At 37.0% G+C, this 27,053-nt stretch overlaps 1 protein-coding gene and 1 non-coding gene across 2 annotated transcripts in view; one reads left to right on the top strand and one right to left on the bottom strand.

The window, feature by feature from the left end:
• LOC149153571 (protein SEMI-ROLLED LEAF 2-like) overlaps positions 1-21,965 on the bottom strand; it is a 63,195-nt gene extending 41,230 nt beyond the window's left edge. Inside the window, exons 1-7 of the mRNA XM_089445317.1 lie at positions 21,530-21,965; positions 21,055-21,428; positions 20,799-20,945; positions 18,460-18,534; positions 18,202-18,317; positions 14,026-14,140; positions 13,760-13,888 (exon numbers count right to left, since the gene is read on the bottom strand). Coding sequence (XP_089301443.1) covers positions 13,760-13,888; positions 14,026-14,140; positions 18,202-18,317; positions 18,460-18,534; positions 20,799-20,933 — 570 coding nt within the window. The 5' untranslated portion in view covers positions 20,934-20,945; positions 21,055-21,428; positions 21,530-21,965. The remainder of the gene's footprint in view (positions 1-13,759; positions 13,889-14,025; positions 14,141-18,201; positions 18,318-18,459; positions 18,535-20,798; positions 20,946-21,054; positions 21,429-21,529) is intronic.
• On the top strand, positions 19,283-19,386 carry LOC149153572 (U6 spliceosomal RNA). The gene has a single exon (XR_016263859.1). It is a non-coding gene; the product is annotated as a U6 spliceosomal RNA (small nuclear RNA).
• Positions 21,966-27,053: the final 5,088 nt, after the last annotated feature.

Here is a 27,053-nt window from a genome sequence, read left to right on the forward strand (position 1 = left end):
CTTGAGGAAGTCAGCTACTACTGAGGTTTGAAGCAAAGGATTACCTACTGGAAAGGAAAGACCTATCCGAAGATCTGATTTGACAATTTTGCATGGGTCTCAATGGTAGAAGGTCCTCACAGATCGAGATACTACTAGAGTGGTGTTGTTATTTCATACCTCTTGGCACACTTGTTTGCTGGGAGTAGCACAAAGAAGGATGCAATGTCCTAGTAGTGTCTAAAAAGGTGAGCGACCAAAGTGTGGAAGATCAGAGTGCAAGTACCCTCCTCATGAACAATACTAAACACCACTAGTCCAAACATCGTAGACAGATCAAAAGGGAATTTTGAGACTCCGGGAATACACAATAGAATCATCCCTGTATCTCATGCTAAATGAGGCATTAAAAGATAAAGCGCTCCTCCATCTTGGACTCCTGCATATGACAGAGCTAGTAGATCATGTCCTCCCATGGAAGTTGATGCTTGACCTCCACCTAGAGACTATGTAAACCCATTTGAAATTGGCTGAAAGGAATCTCAGGTGTGTGCATCCAGTGCCATGTGTAATCAGTTCAAACAATGAGGTCACTTCTCAACTCCATAGAGTGCTTTACAAAGAAGGCCATTTTGGGCTTCAACCCCCCTTGATGGATTAAGCTAAATGACCTAGAAGTAGATATATACTAATAATCTTATTCAGCAAGAGATGCCCAAGGGCACCCAAAGAATACCTAAACGAATGGAAGTGGTCCATCAAAATATCATCTAAGTGAAGAAGGCATAAAACTTTTGAAAACCAATTATGAGCCCATCTAGTAGGTATAGTTGAGGAAATGGCCTCAGAAGAACAATGACCAAACTTCAAAGTATCGATAGCATCCCTTGCTAGCCCTCAACTCAGCATAACTCTAGTCTAATGCAAAAAAGAGACAAGCCTAAAAAAGGTCTCAAGCTAGAATGGGTGGGTCACAAACTCTGATTGAATAATGGTTGAGGGTCTTCCTCCACCCAAACCTAGGCCTTGAAAATGGAACCCCCAAGTAGGTGTAAGTTGTGGTGATTTAAACGTCCTCCCCTGGAACAATAAATGGAAATCTGTAAGGATTTACGAGAAGACTTCATTGTCTTTTACTTATTGTAACAACTAATAAAAATTCTGATTTTGGGAGCGTGGGTTTTACCCATTGGTATCCCTATCTCTCCACCTTTTGGAGAGGCTTGGTGGTTTGACTTTGTTGGTTTATTTCATTTTGCATGCATATCATCTAATTGAGAAATTAACACAACATGCATCACACTCATTTTGCATGCACTTTATTTTAACTTACTATATGTTTTAAATCCATAACAAGTTCAGATTTTTTGCATGCAAGCACTTGACCTTATTTGGCTTGAACATAGTTCCAAGTTTACTTATGTTTCACCATTAAGCACATTTTACATGCATCAAGTATTTGGACAAATTTTCTCCATAAAGTAACATTTTATTTCATGTCAAGCAAATACATTTCAAGTAGAAGTTAATTCTCATTGTTTGGTTAATTTATTTACATGCCCCAAGCATCACTAAAACTTACCTCCAACTTAAGTTGGTTGAATAGACTTTTAGGGACCCTCTACCTCTATTGACTCCTCATTGTGAGATCCAAATATTTGGGCAAGGATGAGGTCTGAGGACTAGAGTTCAATTGTAACTTTGCCTTAGCACTAATCAAATAAAATGAACCAAGAAAAACATTCCATCACATTTGCTTTGGTTTAAAGTCTCACATGCAAATCTTATTTCAAGAGGCACTTTGGATGCAAGCATTGTAATCTCTTTTAATTTTGCAACAAGTATAATTTTCTTGTACTTGGAAATTGACTCATCTTTTGGTTTAATTGCTTATTATCATGAATGGTTGATTTCACTTTCAAGTATTAGTATTTTGGCTTGCAAACTTAATTGCATGTTGTCATCTTGTTCTAACATTTGAGTTATTTTTGTATCCTTTTCAGCAAGACTATGTTGCAGGAAACGTAGGGCAAGGGGGCATTTCCATACGAAAATAGGTACGAAACGCTGAAACGCGTATGGTACGGCCCTGAAACGCGTTTCAGGCCGCACTGCCATGTTTCACAAAACTGAAACGTGGCTAGTACAGCCTAAAACGCGTTTCAGGGCCATACGACTCATGTTTCAGCTTTTTACTTGTGTTTTTTTAATTTGTTTTCTAATTTATTTTTAGGTTATCCTAATGACTTCTAGTTGCTTCTAGATGCATGTCTAAAGTTATAAAAGTGAACTTTTTCCCTAGTGTTGATATGTAGTTCATGGTAATGTTAAATTCTTAAAGTAAAAGTGATATTCTCCTTTATTTTTCATTTTCATCCTTTTACTTAAATTTTTATAATTACCATGAAGTGACTCAGAATGTTTGAGAGTGGTTTCGCCCTCATTGGATTTCATATGGAGAAAGTAGAATTTTAGATCTCACTAAAAATCCAGCAGATGTATCTGTTTTTCAGGATTTCAAGATTGGGGGGATTGCAATGTTTCCATTGGATTTTATCATGTTCTAGGGTATGGAACTTGTATTTAATCAAGAGAACCAAGCCCTCTATGCAGGGGAGACACCCAATAATGAAGAGCATGTAGGGTACTAGTGTATGAAACTTGTATTTAATCAAGAGCACTAAGGTTGTTCGACTATGTAGGAGGAGATTCCCAATCAAGCACGAGACAAGAAATTAGAAATTTCTCGTGGCTGATTTTGGATATTTCTATTTTCATTATGTGATCATTCATGAGTAAATGTGATGTAAATTTAGAGACTTATAGTTTATGCATTGACAATTTTATCATAATGTAATAAATTAGAATGTATCATATATGCTTTATGATTGCACATATTTCTTAAATGTCCTAAGATATATTCGCGTTTCCCCATTTCCAAAATTTGGGGCGGTCGCGTTTCGTATCACTTCCCGTTTCGGAAACGGGTACCCATTTCCCCATTTCGTGCAACCTAGGAGCAAGATAGTTTCAACTTTCCATGCTTTGATTTGTAGACTTATTCATCTTGAAAGCATTTATAATATCTTGTGCTAACAATTTAGTGTTTCACTTTTTAGGGTTATTTTGGCTTTCCATTTGAAAACATTTCACTTCATTTTAAGCAAAATACAATTTCATTTCTTAAAGAGCAAATACTTGGAAGGCACTGGTTGTTTATGTATTTCATGCTTATCTTATGATGGTTATTGCTCATATCAATTTTTTGCTTATAAATCTTAAAGAGATAATCTATTTAACTCTAACAATTCTCCTAGAAACTCACATCCTTTTTAACTTAACTTTTCATTAGGGACCACCCCCCTTAGCTAACCTAGGAGATAGCTCAAACGGAGAGAGTCGGGATTAGTTTGACAACCCCTTCTCTGAGTTCCCTGCCACCAACCACACCTTGTGGGGTTGAAGGCTTTTCTCACTAACTTGTAGGTAGGTGTAGGCGGCAGGGTCAACAGGCTTGATCAAGTGGACAACTCCACATCTATTGTTGTATATGTAATTCCTCAATTGGGTCGTTATCCAAAGACGAGAGCCTAAGTAAGTTCTTAGTCATTATTAATGATGAACTTATTTGATTGGGCAGTAATCAGTTTGTGTCATTGTGATTGAGATCGTTAGCTTTTGCTGCATTTGTGTTGGGAACCTAGCTATGTATTTATTCAGTATTCAATAGAACAATTTTATGCTAGGAATTAAGTACTGGGTGTTAGGTTCATAAAAAAAATAACATGATATCAGATCCAAAACTCTGAAGAAATCCGATCTCAGAATCACAGAAGCCAGGGTCTATACAGAATCGCTAGGCTAGGTTTGGACGAAATCGTGTAAAGGTGAAGACATTTAAGGGAGTTGCCGACAGGAAGTCGATGTGCAGATCCATTAGGGTTGTCGACAGGAAGTTAGAATCGGCCACAACATTGTGGTTATGTAAGGTCTAAGAAAATCCCAATGGCACACAGCCGCCACAGTAGCCATCGGTACAGTGAATGAACGAGGCAGAGATACTCTATGGCAGCGTAACTCGCAAGAACGATGGTGAGGGTAACTAACTAACAATCCGCAGGAGGTAGACATGTTGAGACACAACCATTAGTTGAACACACAGGCGCAGACGTGAGCAGGGCCGGCAAGAGCACAGATGCGACAGAACAATGGTGTAACACAACCCCAAGACAGCAGGCCAGTGTGAATTGCAAGAAAAAAGTTGATTGAGGCACAAGACATGTCGAGCCACAACCATTAGTTGAACACACAGGCGCAGACGTGAGCAGGGTCGGCAAGAGCACAGATGCGACAGAACAATGGCGTAACACAACCCCAAGACAGCAGGTCAGTGTGAATTGCAAGAAAAAAGTTGATTGAGGCACGAGGGCTAGCTGCAAATCATCGCAAAAGTGGCCTAACAAGTGATGGCAATAAGACTAGGAGGATGCAACCGCCAAAGTATGTTATCGGGGTAGCATGAGGGGGCTGACAAGGAGTGATAGCCGACTAGCTACCAAGAAACCCAGCCACTGCAGAGGTCAGTGCAATGAGGCAGGCAAGTGGAGGTAGAGCTCGTTGAGGACACCAAGTTGTGGAAGTTGTTGCCACAACAATGCAAAGATACAATCATTGTTTGGCAGTGAGCTGAGTAGTCAGTGGTGGTAAAAACAAGTCGTGCGAAGGAACACACAATGGTGGTTGGGATTGACGGTAGATGACAGAAGGTTAGTGGTCGTTGCGGTACAAACTGACAGTAGTTGAGTTGAGCAGTGGAGGTGTCAGCAGAACAAGGCAAGGCCACGCACATTGTAGGAGAAAGCAAATGGACACGTGGGTGTCATAGCACACAGGGTACAAAGAGGCCAAGTTGAGACCGCAAGCAGGACTACTGATAGGGCTATGTGAGGAAGTTGTCGAGACAAGGCTACAGAAGCCAGGTTGGGTGCAAGCAATGCCACAGAGCAGTGTGGAGGATAGTGCCATGGGAAGGGTGCCACGCTGGGCATGATCAAGTAACTGTGGGATGTAGTGGGTAGCAAGGAGTCACTAGGTAGAGAATTTTCCACGATAGGTTGTGAATTTCACCAGGGTTTAGCCAACAAAGCAAGTATGAAGGACAGTACCAGCAACCAATCAACTAATTGGCAGCAAAGTTCGGGTGTCTCAAAGGACCGAAACAAACCCATAGTAGTGCTAGAAGGACTTAGAATAAGAGCAATGGCGAGAGGCATTGCAGGACAGAGAACGAGTGGGAGGCTCCAAAGGTTGATCAACTTAGAGGGAGTCAGCCTTCAGGTTTAGGTAGGGAGGAGCAACCAACAGATTCCTCCATGTTTATCAAGAAGGTTTTTCAAAAGCAGGAGGCTTCTAGGAACAACACCAAGGGGAGTTGGAATTCAAGGATCTTTCCAAACCAAGTGGATGAGAAGGCTTCTAGTTCAAAGGTAGCAGCTAAGGAAAGGGATATAGGTCCACGATCGAAGATAATTCTAAGGGGTAAAAGTACCTCCCTCGCTAAGAGGGAGTGTTATCTTTTGTAGCTCAAGAAGGTACTTCTACACAGACCTTGTGTCTAAGCATGCAGAAGTTGCCTACATTCTCCTTAGAACACTTACTCAATTGTGAGCAAGTTGCTGATGTAACTTAGCCTAAGTTCAAACATAGGAAAAAACACATTAATATGTTGGCTTATTGAGCTAATAGAAACTTAGGAAAAGTAAAGTAATTTACTTAAGTAAGTTTTAATCTTAGTCGTTGATCTCAAGTGAAGCGGGATCTAATCTTGGTTGTTAATCACTTTGAGATTAGGGTTAGGATTAGGGTTTTAGCTCATTGTAAAGTTATAAAAGCAAGGCTAAGGAGAGGGAGAAGACACACCATACAATGGCACTAACATCAGGATGAGAAATGTGAAACTCTAGTGTGTTAGGTTCAAAAAAAGATGCAAGGAGTAGCGAGGGAGACAGATCTAGATCATCCGAGGAAGATTGAAGGACAAATCTAGGTCTTGATTAGGTGGATAAATCCAGGTTTATTGGTTTATATGCAATTCCTCAGTTGGGCCATTATCCTACGATGGGATCCCAAGTAGGTTTTGAGTCATTATTAATGATGAACTGATTTGATTGAGCATAAATCTATTTTTTTCATTGTGATTGAGATCGTTATATTTGCTTCCACTAAATTTGTGTTAGGAACCTAGCTATGTATTTATTCAATAGATCAATTTTATGCTAGGAATTAAGTATTGGGTGTTATGTTCATTGTTCATAGAAAAACTAATAAAGCAATGGAGTCAATCAAAGATTGATATGAGCAAAAGGAAAGTTGCAACATCAAAATGTATGGACTTTCTACAAATCCTCAAACATTAGCAATCTACATACTAGTCAAGAATCAAAAGATAGTTCGGAGAGAGATTTTATAATGGCTTGGAATGGAGGGACCAAGAATTTGAAAAAGAGTAAAAAGGGAGCTTTTGGCCTCTATTACCCATTGCTCTTGAACCATACCAAATCATTGATTTTCCTCATAGTGAACAACTTTCTTTAGAAATAAGGCATATAGTTTTCAATCTAAACCAATCAAGGTTCATGATCCTGTTCATGAGGTTGAAAACTTCATGTCTCAAATTGTAACATGGAGACTTCGTCGCTAGCACAATGAGCAAGAAGGAGAATTTGTCATTAGCAAAATGAGAAAGAACAAATGTTTAGAAGAGTTACAAACTACGTAGAGGTAGGGAGGAGAAGTAAGCAAGTACTAAAGTCACTCATTTCAATGAACTTGAGACCATCATCCATCTTGTAGCTAGCCCTTTGTAAAGTAGTCAATGCTCACAATCATCAATCCGAAGCTAGTTGTGGAGTAGTAGAAAGAATCAACACAAGAGGTGCACAAATACATGTTCATGAATCAAGAAGTGTGCAGAAGGTTGAATTGTTTGACATAGTCCCTTCTGTGAAACCCAAGTTTCCCAATCCAAAGAAAAACATATGTTAAGAGGCCTAGATCATATCTATCAAAGGGTATCAACATACAAGCAATAAATAATCCACAAATGAATGTGCTACTAGCAAAAAACAAGATGAAGGTGCCATAGTCAAATTAGTAAGTCAAACAGTTGGATTAGTGCCATGGTTCATTGAGTAGTTGAATGTTTTGAAAGATGGTGCAAAATGTTTTTTTGATTCCTTCACATTCAATGTTCAAAACCAAGATTTCATGAGAGCCTAGAAAAAGAAGTGGGGAAAGAAAGACAGAAAGTGAGAATCAAGATGATAAGTACTAAAGAATTCATCTCCAATTTTGATGATGCACCCAGTGGGCATTGCAGCATCACGCATTGCATTTTCAAAATTAACCAATACAAACTTGCAAAAGATGCACAATGCACCCTTATCAAAGGATAAGGTGATTGTTAAGCTAGGAGAACAAATTAGAGTTCAAAGCACCATAGCCAATGGTATGATGGCATTGATGACAGATCTTCTTTGCTAAGAGATAAATTCAAAGAATCAATATCTAAATAATTTGATATACTCATCAGTTTGCATGTATTGGTGCTTTGATGATAGAGCCAAATCGAAAGAACAAAAAACAAGAAGAGGTTGACCGAGGTACCCCAATGACAATATCACTCATAATGACATAAAGTGAACCCAAAGGGAAGAATTATACATGCTAATCCCACACATTTACATAACTTCAAAGAAAAAAAATCGAGGTGGCTAAATTTCATGCACATATGGCATTTGGTGAATCAAGTGTTCAAAGCACACAAATCAAGTGTTTAGCATATTGAATGAAATTTCTAAGATGTTGTTATACATGCAAGTCATACAAAACATGCTAATTCCTCTCGATCATTATCCTAAAGAAGCAACTATCCCCTTTGAAAAATTCCAAGAGAAAGATGTCCAAAGCATCAAATTGAAAGATGACCCAAGCCCTCAATGAATCAATGCTCGACAAGCACAAGGCTTTACCTACAAAGTAATATGGATTGCTCGATGATGTACTTGTTGAATTTTATGGGAAGAGAGTCAATGTAGAGTTTAGATTGGTGAAAATTAGACCTAAGGTGAGGAATTTTATATTCCCCTGTAAAAAAATCAATTATTGAGACCTTACCCAAATCAATAGTTATGATCCCCATTTGATGAGGTTGATTACTAGATAATTTATTATGTTGACATCAAAGAATCAAAGACTAGGAGTTGACAGGTCTAAGGGGTATGTGAGAGGTCCAACGAAGATGTGAAGAGCCATAAGGAGTAGGCAGGAGTCACTTCTAACTCTTGTAAGTAAAGCATTAAAACAAGAAAAGGGGGGTTCAAACTTGGGAAGCAAGCTATCTTGTAACTAAGTTTAAAAGCACAGCTAAACAATGAGTTAATTCAAACTTTGACAGTTATTCATGTTGTGATTTATATTTATGTGTTACTTTATTTAATTTATTGTTAGTATATATTATTGATTGTTGTGGACTATTCTCTCCTTCAATTTGTGCAATATCACATTGCAATTCCAATTTTACTTTTAACTTGCTCCTAGTACTAGGATTTACTTTCTGAATTTTGCTTTTTGCGACATAAACAAAAAATATAAAACCATAAAATGAAATTGGCATCCAATGCCAAAAGCTAGATGATTCACCAATAAGGGTGGGAACCACACTTTGAGGGTTTTATCCCAATAGATCCATGTGCATTAAAGTGGGTCAAAAAACCCATGTCAACACCATGGTTTACCAATTCCTATTAATTTTTTGTCAATGTTTCCAATTTCTCGTAATCTAAGCCCTTAAATATTTTCTTATATATGCCAATAATTTCATGAATGGATATAATGCTAATAGAAGACATTATACAACCTATAGTATGACCTAAGGCCTTAAAGTCCTTTTAATTAGAGATAGGTATGAACATGAACACAAGCATAACCATGATGTCATTGCTCTTGCTTAAAAGAAGACCAAAACAACCACAAATTAGCTTTAAAAGCAAACTGATCAAGACTAGCCAAAACTACAAGTATTTTCCCGTTGGGACTAGATTTTAATGATAAGCTAAGTTAGGACACGCACAATGAAAACACAAAAAGGAGGATGGAAAGCAATTTTCCTGCTCCAAATAGATAGAAGACAACATAGATCTAGGATTAGCAAATGTTGCACTTCTCTTTCCAAACACTCATAACCCCAATACCTCTATATGGATGCAACATTTGGGGACTTTTAACCACCCACACATTCGGGTCCAAGGAGAGACATTTTCTCCTATGACACAGTTTGTTAATGGTAGCCCTATCACAACCCACAGATAGCCAACCTCATATGCCTCTCATACACTCTCTAACCAATGCATCTATTCATCTAGCTTGCTCATCCAATGAAGGATGGTCATGTATTGTGAGGTTCACTAACCATTTTTGTACTCAAGTGATTTCATTTAATGTTTTAAGGGCATTTTGGTATGTGGTACAGGTTGAATTGGATGACAACCCACTATTGGTTGTACACTTGTTCCCTTGTTTCACCTTGGTAGTTATCACTTGCCCCTAATCCAATATAACCTTCCTTAGGGCCTTTCTTTCAATGTCTAGGAGGGGCACAAATAGGAGGCACTGATGATGGTAGTGTTCCATGTTATCCATAATGAGCATTCGTCATCTTTTCCCTTTGTTCCACTGTCCCATCTTTTGATTGGTTGTTGTCAGTCAATCGCACTAGTTCATTGTTGACTTTTCCCTATGAGAAGATAGGGTTGCATATACCGAAGGTTGATGCAACTATAAAAAGGAAAGATCATGAGCCAAATGTTAAAACACAAAAGAATGGCAAAGGATGCGAAGAAAGAAAGAGCAAAATAGAAGCATGAGCTCTACCCTCTCTAATATAGCCACTCATCCCTAAGAGTATCCATGCATATCAATCCTATTAGAGTAAAAGGAACTCTCTACGAATATCCTAGCCAAGATGAAGCGATAATAATACCCATCGTAGAATGGGGTTATCTTATTATTACATGCTAATCAATGAAGTGTATTAACAAGCCATCTAAAGAAAATAAAAAGGCATGTATAGCGGCTTGGAAAAAAAAAGGCAAGGAATGTAACTCACGCATTGCTAAGCGCTCCCTCTACAAAGGAACTCATGGATAATGGTTTAATATAACCTACTATAAGACTATGACTCCATTCATGAAGTACAGCCCAGTCCATTCATGAAGTACAGCCCAGTCCATTTCACCCATCACTTATACCTATCTCCTCAAAGGGTTGGCCTAGGAATTGTTCCTCCCCATATGGTTGGAAGCATCTAATAGGGTCTTTTAATAATCCTCCCATGCATGGTAAGTTGTGTACAGATCATAACCTAGGAAGACATTTGAAGATATTGCTTATATGAAGTACTTTGATGCCTTTAACATTAAGTATGGCCCACTCTAATACTATTATGGTTCTCGCACCCATGATGTTGATCTCACTTGATTCCTTGAGTATGTGTAGATATTTGTTCCCAAGTAGAGCTACCATCCATTGAGGGATTGCATGATGCTTCTCTAGCACTTCAAAGAGGATGTCCAAACCCATTTGATGAAGACTTAGTACACTTGGACAAAGGACATTGGGCACTTATTGAGGATCATTAACTTTGGGATGCCTTGACACAGTTGATGATACCTCCACCAACCTTTAGGTCCCTAGACACTGCCCTCCAAAGCCAGAACGTTGCCTTAAGAGAAATTGTACCCTAAAGATGACAAGACATCCCCAAGTTGGCATTGCACATACTTGATGGATGTTTCCCTGTTTTTTAGGAATATTTGATGATGATGATGACATGGGAATTTGGGATCCCTTTGGAGGGGGCGATAAACTATTCTCCATGATGATGTCATGCCCAAGCATTATGACATCATGTTCTTGATGCTTGGGAGGATGACGTGGTCACTTTTATGAATGGCATTGGGTTGGGGAGGCCTTGCTTGTTAATTAGGCATCCATTTGATAATGGCACATGACATTTTGGGATGAAATGCACCCATTTGATCCATTTATTGCACTTTTCGTGGAGAGACACTCCTTTGGGATAATGTTGTCACCCTTGGAGGGAATTTAACTCACACGTGTGGGCTAATTGAGGTATTATAATTTTACAATATATCATTGATTTATCTATCTTTGGGGGTCAAATTATAACCTATCCAACTTGTAATCGTAATTTATTATTATTTTAGGGCTTTTAGGCTAAATTAGTCCAAATCAACTTGGTTACCCTCATATAAATAGAGGGAAGTCAATTTCCTTTAGATAATTGTCACACTTGGAGATAACTTGCACTAGCTAATTGGTCTCCTCTTGTGCACTATGGAGCACTAGTGTAGTGAATCTCCTTTGTTGGATTTTTCATGGACGGTTCTCTCTCTTGGATGATTATTGGTGATTCTTTGATGATATGTGCTATGTTAATGTAAGTTATCTTCTTCCATCTTGTTCTTGTTAATGAATTAGGGTTTAATGAAATTTTCACAAGGTTTTGTTGATGTTTTATGGCTCTAAAATCTCCTTGTACAAGATTTTCATCAAGTTTCTCTTCAAGTAACATAGGTTTAGCTTCCTCCCTTTCAATCTCCAAAGAAGATAGAATGACGCTAGGGTTAAAGAATTGAGGAACACAGGTTTTCCTTCCTCAATTTCTTAGAATCCAAATCAATCTCTTTTATTCCAAGGATTTTTACTCCTAGAATCCATTAGCCCTAGATTGAGAAAGGCACTAGTCCTATCTCTTATGCCAATCCTTCAAAAAAACTAAATATTTTTATTTTAAATTTTATGGGGTAAATTTGAGGTAGGTTACAGCAAAATCATTTATTGTTCAACATTATTTGCCTTGGAGATTATTGTCCTAGGGTCAGGATTTGTATGCATTTATTTGAAAAAGTAAAAATATCGTTTTACATGTGATTTCAGCAACGGTTTGACTTCTAGGGTTTATTGTGTCGTTATATGTGTTTTCAACCATTGAAGATTCTTGTAGCTATTTCATTGTTTTACTTTTTATTTAGACTTATTTTGTGCACTTGTTTATCGTAGATTCTGAGGCTTTATTTTATTGTTGTTGTAAACTATTTGCATGTTGTAAATTGTTGACTAAAACCCTAGTTTATAACAGCCAAGTGTAAATTTCTGATTGTGTGTTTGGGAACCTATTTGAACCTTTGTTGGTTAACCTAAGCCTTCTAGAATAAGCCTTAGGAACCCTTTAACTTGCTCTCTTGGAAATATGCCATAAATCACCCAAAACCCTAATCATTCCATACTTATACTTGGGTGAAATCTTGTTGTAGAACCCTTACAAGGGCATTTAGCCTAAGTCTAATTGGGTTACATGACCCCTAAGATCTACTAGGGAAACCCCCCTTGTGGTGGATTGTGTCTAAACACAAAAATGGGGTAGTAGTTATTGAGGTGACAATGGTAACTCACTCATTGTTGTCTCAATCTAGGTTGCTTAGTGAGGCTTTGCACTAAGGTGCTAGAGCTTGTAGTAGCATGGACAAAGCATTTCTAGAAACAAGTGAAACCAGTTTGAATAAGTATATAAACACTTAATTACAAATTGTTTAAGAGTAAAACACAACACCCGCAATGATATAATTCTAGTTGAAAGAGGACTAAATCCAATGAAATTCCATGCATTAAGCAAGTTGACTCTGTATGCATAGAAACTGGCAGCGATGAGCAGTGACAATATTCAGTTAAAAATTAATCAACCAAGATGAGCTGAAAAGAAGGAAAACAAATGGAATCTACAACCCAGTAAATGGGTTGACGAGTGGGATATAGATGAAAAAAATGCCCAACACATAAAGAGATGATAAGTCATGTACATGAATGTTAGAAGGTGAAAAAGTAGAAAACACATCAAAAGAAAACAACAATACTGCATGATGATTTCCACAAACAGGAAGAAATCAAAATGCAAAACTAATAAGATCTATGGCACGAAAAGCAGGTAAGAGTGCAGCTAAGAACCAGCTCCCATAGGTTGAGATGTGAAACAGGAATATCGTAACAGAGAAAGGACTTGTTCCAAGAAGGGCTATGTTAGATATGTGGAAATGGGGAGGTGGAAACAAAGCAACATTTTCTCCTAAGTTGTGCAGTGTACATAAAAGTCAGAGAGAAATCAAACTTGCACAATGAAGATCAACATTCCAAGAGGATAATAGTAGGAGAAGTAACAAAGTTGGTTGAGAAAAGGATGCAAGCAAGAAGCAGGTTGATGAAAGTAAAGTCAATGAGGCAGCTAACACTTGATGCAAAGCAAAGGAGATTGGACCTAGATGAGTAGACTGGGGACATTATTTGGTTCCTGCCATTACACAGCAATCTCTTTTTATTGTAATATTTTGCTTTAAGCACTTTGAAAAATGTTGCACAAAATGTGAACTTTCTTTTGTCCCATATGGCTGCCCTGTAGGTGGTTTAATAAAAGCTATCTATCTATCATGGAAGTGATTAATCAAGACTGAAGAAACTCTATTTTTGTCCCATGCAGCTGCCTCATGGACTTTTTAATGAAAGCTATCTATCTATGATGTAAGTGATTAATAAAGAATGAAGATGAGAAACTCAGTGAGCAGTGCCATAAAGCGTCCCAGATTCTTCGTAGACAACAAAATGGAGGGAAGACATTAAAGCACCAACTAAAACAAGAATGAAAACATACCATTGATGAAAGAGCTTGAAGTCCAGCGGAACGTAAAAGGTAACACCTTCTTTCTTCTCCCATTTCTTGAGCAAGCCCACATAGTTTGGGAATAAGACCTTCCAAGTTAAACATGTATGTGCTGTCCATCTGTTTTCAAGAATCAAGATAGTTCTACTTCAGAAATGTTATTGGTTAGAAGAATCATTAAATATAATTAAAGCAGCTTCTCAAAAATTGAAGAGTTCACTAATGAAACAGCAAATACAACTTGTAAGATTATGTACCTGGCTGTTAACAAAATCAGCAAGAGTTTGGCAGCTGAGGATACGCATTTCATCATATCGTGTTTGGTCCAGTAGAGTACGGATAATAGTTAAAAGGCTACTAGCAAATAGAGGCCTGTAAGCAGTTATGTCATGCACAATGTCAAAACAACCAAACAAGAGTTTACCAAACAAAATTTGTTTGCAAAATGTTATTATAAAATATTAACAATCCTGGAAATATAGGACAGAATATTCAAATTGTATTCAAGAGAAAAATATAGGGAAGCTATTTCCAGTCAGCTGCGAGCACAGAAATATCAGGAAACTGCTGAAATGTTTCCAAAAACGTGTTAGACATTTCTTGGCAGTTTCATGAAACGCCTTGGTGTTCCCAGCACCCCATGCTGATTTTTTTCTTTTCTTAAGCTAAAAACAGAAAAAAAGGGGGTTTGATGGTCCCCATAATGGCCTCCAAATCCTAAAATGAAAAAGAGGGAAAATAAAGAGAATTAAGGTTGGACGAAGATCATTTTTCACTTCATTAGACCATTTTCGTTTTGACAGTGGCACCTTCTGGACAGCAGCAACAACATTTCGACAGTAAAGAGACAAATTTAAAGTTGGATTTCTTCTAAAGGAGAGTTTCCCTGATGTCAAAAGATTCTAATTTCTCTTTCTTTGTTATTCTTTGCAGAAGTTAAAAGTCCAGATTTATTTGAAGGTTTTGAAGTTATTCCTCACCCTTTCAAACAACACAGCAAATATGCCATCCTTCCAGAGTGTTCTTGGCTCCAATGCACTGGCTTCCACCAAACTGCAGAAAGCAGATGCATTTCAGATCCAAGAATGCCATTAATGCAATATGTGACCTTGGTCTCTAAAAGAGCTAACATTCCCAACTACAGAAAGCATTTTTGTGATCCAAGAACACCATTAATGAAACATGTGAACTTGGTTTCCAAACGAGCTAAGAATACTGGGGGAAGCCACCTCACTGCACCTTTTGCATCCTTGAATGCTAAGGCAACGATACAAGAGTGAAGGGGCATTTGGTACCTGAAAAGGGGTGTGAAGTTAAGGATTGTCAGAAAAATCCCAAAGACAAACCAGGAAATCTTGAGGTTGCATCATGAAAGTTTGCCTTTCTTGGAAAGAGGTAGATATGAAGAAGATGTTGAAGTTGGGTATGATGACAAACAGATGAAGAGGCCAACCACCTCCACTTTTCAACAACTGCATCAACCCATGGGAAGTAACAAAGTCAAAATGAACAAATAAAACCACTAAAAAAGTCTCAGGGATGTGTACAACATTCCAAAGTGTAAGCAAGTAGAGAATGGTGCTGTTGATATTATTTATGCCTGCGAAATCCCTTTAATGTTGCATGATCACCTTATTGTGAAAAAATAGTGAAATCTATCATGTAAACCCCAAAAGGCTTCAGGCCTTATGGTTTCAACAAACTGAGAAACACAGTGATCAATAGACCCTTGAGTAGAGTGGACCAAAAACAGCCTTTGGCAAGTTATGGTTGTTCAATTATATGGATGGTTGGACAGATAGGAGACACATCCATTGCTAAACATCATCGTCAGCTCTTCTGAAGGTCCTTACTAAGGCAATAGATTCCTACTGAAAATTGAAGGACAAAGTTCTATAGTATGAGCCCCCTCTTAGAGAGGCTATTTAAGAGGTTGGAAATTCAAATGTAGCTCAAGTGCTTACAGATGCAGCATCTGTTTGTCAGTTGATGTGTAGAAGCAGTTTCAATATTTGTTTTGAACCCCTTGTGCTATGCATGCTTGAATAATTCATCGAAGGATATGGAAAAAAATTATTGATTTGCTCAAATAATTATGGAGGCTAAGGTCCTTGTAACAGGTCACATGCACAGTTGGTGTTTCTAAACCTTCTCACTTCATTTTAATTGAATACATGATTCAATGCAAACAAGAAATATACACTACAAATATTTCCAATGATTAGAGAGATGGAGTGGTTTCAACACTGAAGAGAGAAAACGACTCCAAGAATATGTGCTTGATAGGAGATAGTGAGAGGACTTTGAATTCATATGTTCCTTCAAAAAACCTATTTTGAACCACAAGGGATAGCTCAGTTGGTTCGACCATTCCTGCTAAGGCATAATGCCCAGGGAAGATGGTAACAGTACCAGATAACTTTAGATTTTTAGTGTTCAGTTGGTTCGACCATTTTTCCATTTTGATATTGTTGCAATTGTTTTTCCGTGAATTATATAACAATATTGAATGTTCATCATCTATGTTGAATGGTGGTATGCAATATGGAATTACTAAATCTGAACTTTGAAATTATCATTTGAAATTGACATTTTTTTGTGACTAGAGGAATCGGCAACTGGGCCGGTTCCATACTCGCATGACATGGGGTAGATTCTGACAGCTACCACTATAACCCCCTAGGTGCCTACGTATTCCCCTTTCATAGACATGGGTGAATAGGAGGGATTTGAACCTCGAACCTCCTGGTACATAACACTTCATTTTCACAGCCATCGCCAATGAGCTGCCACCCAGGCGCTGAAATTGACATTTATGAATTGAATCTTATTTTTCAAATGTTTATATTTTATCATTCTGATTTAGTGAAATTTTATATCAAAATCTTCTTCCTGTTTCCAGAACCATTTCCTAGTGTTTCCTAAGTTTTACATCATTTCCAATCATTTGTATTGAGGCTACTCCTGCCATATCCTACATTACAGGCCCTTGCTGTTCCCATTTCCAGAAACTAGCTTCCTACCATTACGCATTTCCAGAAACTAGCTTCCTACCATTACGCATTTCCAGAAACTAGCTTCCTACCATTACGCATTTCCAGAAACTAGCTTCCTACCATTACGCATTTCCAGAAACCATCTTCCTACCATTACCCATTTCCAGAAGCTGATGTAACATAAGAAAGATATTTAGTGAAAAGGCAATTCCAACAGAAAATTTAATCAAGATTCTGAACATTACTTCATCTGACTAGAGACATAAGGGCCAGCAGAAACCTCGACAAGGGCATTTGAAAAACATATCACAAGAAACATAGCATAACAGTGTAAACAAAATTTATATATGCTGTACAGTTGGAAACCATAACAACCCCTCCAGCTGCAGCAAAAGTCGCAATAGTGTTTTGCTTTGCTAGCTTTCACCTATGAGCAGGTCATCCATTCTCCATGCAAAACTCGGTAGGCTTATGAATACTTGAAAGGCCATTTTTTTAAAGCTGCTACAACGTATTTGGGGAAAATATCAAAAGGAAACAAAAATTGGAACAAATTTCTGTCACACAATAACTACATATGAACTACAGCAAGCTTTTGGTGCTTTTTAGTTAAACATATTCAACATTTATATGAAAAGCTGTTATTGCTTTCTAAAATTTGTTTCTCAAACATGAACCCATTGTTTAAGCATAGATAAAGGCTCTTCTTGACCTGCTGCAGAATTTTAATCCAGCATTATAATTCGTGAATTTAGCTCAATTAAGTGTTCCAAAAGAAGTGATGCACAGGGACATGTGTTTGCAATGTTGCAATATCATTTCAGGGAATATATTGCTGAGGGTGTGGTAGGCTTATCTGTACTTGAAAGGCCATTTTTTTAAGCTGCTACGATGTATTTGGGAAAGATCTCAAAAGGTAACAAAAGTTGGAAAAAAAATCTGTCAGACAATAACTACATATGAACTACAGCAAGCTTTTGGTGCTTTTTAGTCAAGCATCTTCAGAGTTTATGTAAAAAACTGTTGTCAAGCTTTCCAAAATTTGTTTCTCAAACATGAACCCATTGTTTAAGCATAGATAAGGGCTCTACTTGACCTGCTGCAAAATTTGAATCCATCATTATAAATTGCAAATTTAGCTCAACTAAATGTTCCAAAAGAAGTGATGTATACTATATAGAAACATGTGTTTGCAATGTTGCAATATCATTTCAGGGAATATATTGCTGAGGGTGTGGAAGAAAATTATCAGAAACATCAGGGAAAATATCAGAAATTATAGGAAAATTTTGGAAAGAAAAAACTTAAACCTGAAAGATTCTGAAAATATCGGACAAATCAGCAACCAGAAAAACCCAGGAACAATCAGAGATATTTGCAACACTGGTTTGCATCACATAAGAGAAAATTCTAGATCCTGAAAATACAAGTACTTACATCTGTTCTTTACATGAAGATAGTAGCTTGCTATAAACACGCATGACAACTTTGACATAACCAAAATGTTCACTTCTCAGTTCTTTGTAGCACCGCTGCTCCAAATATTTTGTGATCTGTTGCAAAATGCAGTGAAGAATTCTAGGTCAAATACAGATAAGCTACAGAAAAGAGAACCAAGAAAAGCATTGGCAAACCATTATAACGACACATGCTTTCTCGAATAATCATATTTTTTAAAACATTTATAAATTAAACCTTGGGAACGCGCATAGGATTTTTTGATGCATATTCACACAACTTGGAAATCTTCCGATCATTTGGTTCCTCATCCTGCAAAGAGAAATAAGTACATCGGTTCGGTTTAATATATGTGTAAACCAGACAGAATAATAAAAGACCCACATCAACATGTCCAATCGAATGCAAGGTTTCTATGCACTATCTATCATAAAGTGGCTAAATAGTAAATTCTACTCAGTTGATCAGCTTTTGCATCACCCATTCTTCCGACAGTTATGTTATCTGTGCAAGAAGGTTTACTGTAATGATAGAAATATAATCACGCTAACATACAGGAAATGGGACAATATAGTTGCAACTTACATTTGATCAGTAGACATGATTGTAAGTATAGCTGTATCAAATTGTCGAACTCTACCTAGTAGAAATTCATTAACTACTCCTATTCCTTAGGAAAAAAATTATCCACATTTGTGAACCCTCACAATGGGACCATTTAAAACTAAATTTCTTTGATTAAAAAAGTAAGCTAAGCAGTCGGATCTAACATTGTTTCATAAATATCTCTGAAGCTCAATCATCGCCAAGCTACAGAAGGACTTGTTCTACATTAAATTTTTCCCAAAAAATGAATAATAACATAATATTGCCTTCAGACAATTTGTAGTTTAAAATTACAAAAACCTCAAACTAAAACCAGCATTTAACATGTGGACGAAAGGAATTACTAGAACCTGCATTTTTTATGTCAACAACCGAAAGTACTAGAAATTGAATTACAAATATATAGATTAGGAGCTAAAAGCCCTTGACCACATTTAATTCAAGAGAAAATTCTATCAGTTCATGTAGAGATATCTGATAAAATTGGGAGAACACAGAAGAATAGCATTGCCCTGCACAAGGATGACATGGACAAATGAACAAATGGTCCAAAGTTTTTGAAAGAAATGAAACAACACATTGAAGTAAGACTCCAACAACACAGAGATGTAGTTCATACTTCATGACTCCCCACAGGAGAAAACAGGTTTTACCCTAAGAAAAAATAAAAGGGAAAATTAGATCAAGGGAAGGGCCCCAAATATGCATATCCATCATTATTCCAGAAAACCCTATATATATGACATATAGAGATGCATATGTTGAAACCTCGCTTATCATTGATCACAACAACGGCTTTAGTGAAGGACATGCAGTCTGTCATAAGCATCAGGATAGGTCAATCATTATATGCAGTCATGGATGTGAACCCCACTGCTATCCACTACGCATCTGGTTGCATAATGGGGTTGGATGGATGACATTCAATTCAAAGGAAATATTTCATGAATTTGGGATAAGTCACAACTTTTAGATCAAAGCTGACTAGAAAAGATTTCAGCTAAGATTGTCATTTCAGGAAATGCGCACATTCTCTTGAGATCGGAGCCAAAGCGGGCACGCTAGCCTTACTAACCAATGGAAGAACGAGTAACCTGTGCAACCTTGGCCCCAAGGTATATGATTCTTGGCGTACTTCTTATTGTTCAGTAATGAAACATAAGATAGAATTTATAAAACCGAAAATACTTATTTAAAAAATACAGAATGCGATATGGTGCAATGACTAAAATTTATGCACGTTGCCAAAGAGAAAATGTCAGAAAAGAGAGGATAAATGCTTGGACCATTCTATGCTATTTTCTGTAACTAATACCATTTTAAGGAAATTTGTGAGTAAGGAAGGATCGACAAAAATCCATGCCTATTTAAATGAAAAAAATGAGGAATTTTGGAGATTTCAAACAAGTCCATAAACGGGGATTGATTTTGGAGGAGCTTTGTTATTTTCTGTAAACGATACCATATTAAGGAAATTTGTGACTAAGGAAGAATCGACAAAATCCATGTCTATAAATGAAATGAATGAGGAATTTTGGAGATTTCAAACAAGCAAGTTCATATTCGGGAATTGATTTTGAAGGAGCTTTTTCAGACTTATGTTAAAGCGTTAACTTGAACAAATAGCGAACAGTGCCTGTCCTTCAAGATATTTATGTGATAAAATTTCGTTCAACAAATGGTGGATATCGCCCTTAAATGCCCTTTCAGCTCGAATTAATTCTACTGAGACTTTCAGTATGGCCTTTGAGGGGAATTAACGATGAATTTGATTTTACGGAAAACATTGCCCTGGATGGGGGATTTTGTCAGAAGCACTTCAGATTGAAGATCAAGTCTGAAACCCGTTCCTACTCATCAGAGATGCCAATCAATTTCCAATTAGGTGCTCGGAAATATGAATTAGAACCCTAAATCGACACAGCCTTGGTACCCTGTCATTCAATACGAGGACATTACAATAGACTTACCTGCGATCTAGGAAAAATGTCTGCCAAAAGCTTCTTGTATCTTTTAACGGGCTGTCTGGAGCGCGCCCTTAAACCAGGGCAAAAGAAACACAGATTGCCACAGATTGGCAGCACCTTTCTTGACATGACCCCCATCTTCACCAACCCCTGCAACACAAAGCTCCCCAAATCTCAAATTCACACCACATACCATCCACCATCAAATTATAGAAAGCCGTATACTGAAGAGGTATGATCATCCATCTCAAAATATTACCTGTAAAGCCCGTGGTCAGAACCCGACACCCTGGACGGACGAAACGGTATGAAGGTTCGTATCCTGACGGATCTTCTGATGCTGTAAACGTGAAAAAAATATAAAAAGCTGTGACGTGTACAATTACACCTCGTCACGTCTGAGAACGTCTAAATTCGACCTTTTCAAGCCCGGATTTCGTCAAGCTGTCCAATAGATTGAGAGAAAATCCGCGTCCGACCATTCAAGGAGCACGGACCTGACCGACTGCAAGCCCGTTATGATAAACCTAAAGGGCCGAGCTTGTGTGTTTTCATTTGGAATTTGCTGGCCAATCTTTGACAAAATTCAGTGACAAATTTATTGAAATTACAGCCTGAAACAAATCCAACAACCTGAAAAATCGCTGTTATATTCGGATTGTGCAATATATGAATCTCATAGGTAGAAAACTATCAAATAAAAATGAATTTGATATCCCGTTATCTCCGCCTACGGGTGAGCTTTAATCCCCCTCTCACAAAAAACGCGTCCCTGATCTGCAAATATGACCATGCGGTAGGCATCGTCAATTAAATGTGGCACTTATATCTCAAGGCATGACGACATTTAGTTACAGTTCCATTTCGATTAAAGCATTTCAGTAAATTCCTTCCCGCCAGGTGAATATACAAATCCAACCTGCTCCCACGTCTGATTCATCCAATCCACCGGATTCTTTGACAAGAATTTAAAGAATCATCCACCGGATCCTATGTCGAGAAATTAAAGCAGAGGGGCTCATCTAACGGGCTGCGCTCCGTCCCACAACCTCGGGATCCAACTGCACCGTCGGATCTGATGCCAGTTCACGGCGCGGCGGCCCTCTTCGCCGATTGCTTCTGACAGCTCAATGGCATCTGGATCATCGTGGACTGCGATCCTTTCAAACTCAGAAGCCGGGAAAGAGAATTTACGGCCGCCGGGTGCGCGTCACGGTAATGGAAAAACTGTACGTGACGTGTCGTCGTTAGATCCTCCTCGTGTTTCCCGGACACCGCGAAAAACGACAGAGATGCCAATAAAAACTTTGCTGACGTGACATTTATTAAAAGCGTGGCAACTGGACCTACTGGCATACTATCTTTGTCAACGGCCAGCGAAGAAACCTTCTCTTCGCTAATTGTACGCAATAACCACATGCTTTCACTGTTCCCTGAAAACGGTCAGCGGAACCAGAAGGCCCAATGTGTACCAAAAGACCGAGTAAAAAACATGTTTTTTTAACCATGAGTTATCTCGGGAAAACCCCCAAATCCCGGGGTAAAATTCGTTTGCTTTAAGATTTTTTATCACTTTAATTTATTAATATGAATGTCTCTGACTCCTTTTGGAGCGACCTCATCATGCTTTCTATAGTGTGTTGTGTACATTATTGGCATGTTGGTAACATCTCCTAAATGATGATTCACCATTTTTAACCCCACACTCATCATGAAAACCAACCCTTGGATTCTAAGGGTTGCCTCCCTCAATGGCCCTACAATTGGCCATTGAGACTCCTAATTTATAACTTTACATCCCATGATGAAAATTTGTAACGAGTGTCCCATGTCTTGTCGTTCTGGTCTTTAATAACCACAATTGAGACTTGTAAATTTATAACTTTACATTCATACAGTGTCACATTATGAAGTTTTGTATGGAGTCCCTCGTGTCTTATCTTTTGGTCTTCATAACTTGTGGTTATTGATTGTTGCAAGGACTCTACTAACTGTCCACTTGTGTCCTTTGTGTACAGTCTTTGTACAAATTTTATCTCATATTCCATTGTTATTGGTATTTATTTGATTTGTTTCATTCATATTTATGAATAACTTTATTTATATTTTAATTAAAAAAAAAACTCAAATTTTTCTATTTAAATATTTGTATAAATAAATTCTTTTAAAAAAAAATTAAAAGTTGAGAATTGCCTTACACAAACATTCAAATCAGTTATTTTTGAATATTTGTTAGGGAAATTCTCGACTCTAAAATTTTATAAATTAAGCAAATATTTATATATCATTTTTCTCTATAAAAATATTGTTTTTCTCTATAAAAATATTGTGTGAACTTAATTATTTTATATATAATTTTAAGTATTTAATGTTTTTGTATGTATTATATGTATTTATGTTTATTAATGCTGAGGTATGATAATTATTATCAATAATAATTGATAATATTAATGATGATGATTTTTGGAATGTGTATTAAAATTTTGGTTTTTTAAATTTAATCCAAAAAATATATTAATTATGTGATTAGTTTTACAATTTTAATTTTACATTTAAAAAGTTTCGAAAAAAACATTTTTTTTATGTCTCACGGTGTAGATGAATTAAAACTCTAGAAAAATTAATGTTATAACAAAATATTAGAAATTGATATATAATGTAGATGTATAAAATACATTTTAACAAAACATCCCATGAGGTTTGAACTTGTAACTAATCTACACTTTGGTTGATTTATTTTTTATAAGGTTAAATAAATAGATACTTTTGATTTTTTAAATCAAGGTTAATCATCTCCTTATAATACTTTAATTTACTATTATTCTCTAATCTTTATCTTATCATAATTTCTTTTTAAATTGAAACGTAATAACATTTTTTAATAGTGTTGATATTACAAAGTACAATTTTCCTCATTCCCAAATTTAGTCAAGATTTATTATCTTTAAATAAAAATCAAACTATTAGGGAAAAAAACTTAAAATAAGAAGAAATTATATATATATATATATATATATATATATGAGATCGAGTTTTCCCTATATGAGTTTTTTGTGTCCCTCAATAGATCTATGCAATGGATCTTTGTAGTTCAACGAAGGTGGCTTTATCGTTGTTTACATATAGGTCTTGCTTCTTATCTTGCGGAGATTGGGGTTTTAGATCCTATGGATCACAACTTTCCATTCATTTATGGTTTTTATTCAGATCTAATCATGTATGGGGGTCAATCGGCCTAGCGGTTCATCAAGGGCATATTTGTGGGCATGGAGGATCTGAGATCCGTTCTTCTCCAGAGCCATATCTATATGTAAGTTTTTATGTCGGATCTGTTAAGGAAAGTGGTTCTTTCAATAGATCTAGGACAGTTAAAATGGACCCCCTTCCAATGTTCGAGGTTGTGGGATATCTCAAAATATATGAAGGAATTCAATAGTCAACGATAACATATTTTCATTTTTTTGTTAAAACTCTTGCTGGGAAATCAATAATTATAAGGGTTTAGGTTGGGTATTTGGTGCAAGATCTCAAACAGAAGATCTAAGAAAAGTCAGGTATTCCAACAAAGCTTCAAATTTTGTTTTAATAATATCATAATTATAAATTAAAATTACTCTATTATCATACCCTTAAATCACTCTAATATTTATATATTTAACTTTTATAAATAACTATTAATTTAAAATTAATTTAGTTTATAATCAATTTTATTAGTGTATGAAACAGTCCCTTTCACTTTTATTTTAATAAAAATATATCTAGCTATTTATATATTACTCTAATATTTTATATTTTTAATAATTTTGTAACTAACTATTAATTACTCTAATAATTAGATATAATAACTTTGATAACTAACTATTAATTTTATTAATTTTAGGTTATAATTTATTTTTTAATATATATTTATAATTGTAAGTGGATAAAAAGGGTCCATTTACTTTAAGAAGAATTTAACTAACCAGCGTAACTTATTTAATTAATATACCCCTAATCCTGTCCTAACTAACCAGTCAAATCTAGTCGTTGTCAATATAGTCGTTACCTGGTCAAGGAATATAGTCGTTGGAGGTTCTTCTCTATCTATTTAACATGCAAAGCATGATCTGTTCTTTCAACTTGTCCTGAGGATGAACCACACTGGTTGGTTTGAAACGCGTCGACAAATGAAATATCTTGTGATTTACGCCGAAAAATCTCTCATAACATATTTAAGCATAGGGGTCTCGTACATATCTGAGAATCACTAAGAAGCAATGTTTCCTTATATCATTAGCTGCATTATCATCTATTAGGTCATAGATACATTGTTCATTCATTTACAAATCAAAACATGAGGAGAGCCATACATTATCATTGTCATAATACATGCTTATAACCAACATAATAACAACAGAAATATCGAGGATACATCAGCTATAAGATCCACATATAAACCAATACATTTACACATATGATATCAAGGAAAGAACCTCTTATTAATTAATGCAAAAGCCAACCTAGTATAGGACTACCATGTTCCACCCGACCATAGATTGGCTGAGCTAGATATCTCTTTAGCCAATCACCCTCGTGCCATATTCCAAGCATGAATCTGGGACTCAAACCAAAAGAACCAACTAGGGCATCCCGAGGCTAAACCACCTCACCCTCTTCAATAGAAATCATGCTTTACCGTAATCCATACCGGATCACTAGGCCAACACAATAAACATGTAATAACAGATCTCCACCAGATCACTAGGCCAAAACAAGCATGGATGCCACTGGATTTCTCCACCTACATTGTGAGGAATTTTCTTGTCTCCTAGTCTCTCGGGCTTTATCGCAATCCATAGTCTGATCTAGGGATCACTAGGCCCTAAATCAAGATGCCATCCTCTAAGCTTTACCGTATATCCTGCCTTTCACCGACAAGGATTCCTAGGCCTAATCAAGGGAAACCACCTCTAGGATTTATTGTATATCCCGCCATTCACCATCAAGGATTCCTAGGCCCACCGAGGCACACAATACCTGGCTTTACCACAACCCATAGTCCGGTTCAGGGGTCACTAGGCTAGTGGTTTTACCGTAATCCACAGTCTGGTACAGTGATCACTAGGCCATGTGTTCTTCCTTTCGTAGATCCACCTCACTCAGCTTTGAATCCGTCCGACAATCCATCTCAACCAAAAACATGAGAACCCCATCACACCATGGCTATCCAGAAATGGCAAGGCTAGGTTGAAAACATTGTCACCCCTGACAAACCCATGCCATAACAACAAAGAACCACATGCAATACCATGCATGCCAAATCTAGTAAGGAAATCACACATGAAAATTGATACCTACAAAGAATCATGTTATAACTGCTTGATCTTGCTCTTCCTTGCTTGTTCCTTCCTTCCTCTTGCCTTCTTTACCTTTCTTGACCCAATGTTGAGCAAAATCTTGCCAACTAATCCTCAGAATCCTTTTTATCAATGAGGCCTCTATTTTCTTCATTTTCCATTATTTTCCTTCATTTTCATCCTCACATGCAACCTGTGACTTTTCACCTTCCTTTTTCCTAATTTCCATTACTTTCATAACTAAATGTGCCAAAAATGTCATTTTTCCTTTCCAAATCCTTTGCCATTGCCTTTTCCAATTTCCTTTAACCATGATAGCTAAAATGAACACCCACACTAATAGTTTTTGCCCACCATTCAGCTTGGAATAAGTGTCCCATCAACCATGGTCTTATGTTTTTTACATGGATGTTTAACCAAGGTTGTTACAGAACCCTCCCCCTTGGGGAACACCATCTTCGATGTTCAATGACACCTATAACTAGCAAGACCATTGAAAACAAAACATATTGCCCATGGAGCTTTATAATACAACTCGTTGCAGTATTTACAATTACCATCTGCTAAAACATGACAAACATACCATTTACTGGATCTTTATAACACCTCATTACAATATTTACAATAATAACCACACATACACATTTGCTTCACCCATAAAATAATCTTACTGTCTATGGAGCTTTATAAATCCAGCTCGATACAGTATTTACAATAATACACACACATACACATATGCACATTTGCTCAACCAACAAATAAAAGGATATGATGCCTGCATCAGGAACAAGGGAATCCAGAAGCTCACACCTCCATCCCCAAAGTAATACCCTAGATTCACCTCCTTCCCAGGAAGTCCAGAATCCACTGCAAGGGCAAATCTGTTATAATCCTACACCACTTGTCCTCTCAGCGAAATGTT

Source organism: Pinus tabuliformis, chromosome 9 (assembly GCF_031772625.1).
Source record: "Pinus tabuliformis cultivar Carrire ecotype Pingquan chromosome 9, CPIR1, whole genome shotgun sequence".
NCBI lineage: Eukaryota > Viridiplantae > Streptophyta > Pinopsida > Pinales > Pinaceae > Pinus > Pinus tabuliformis.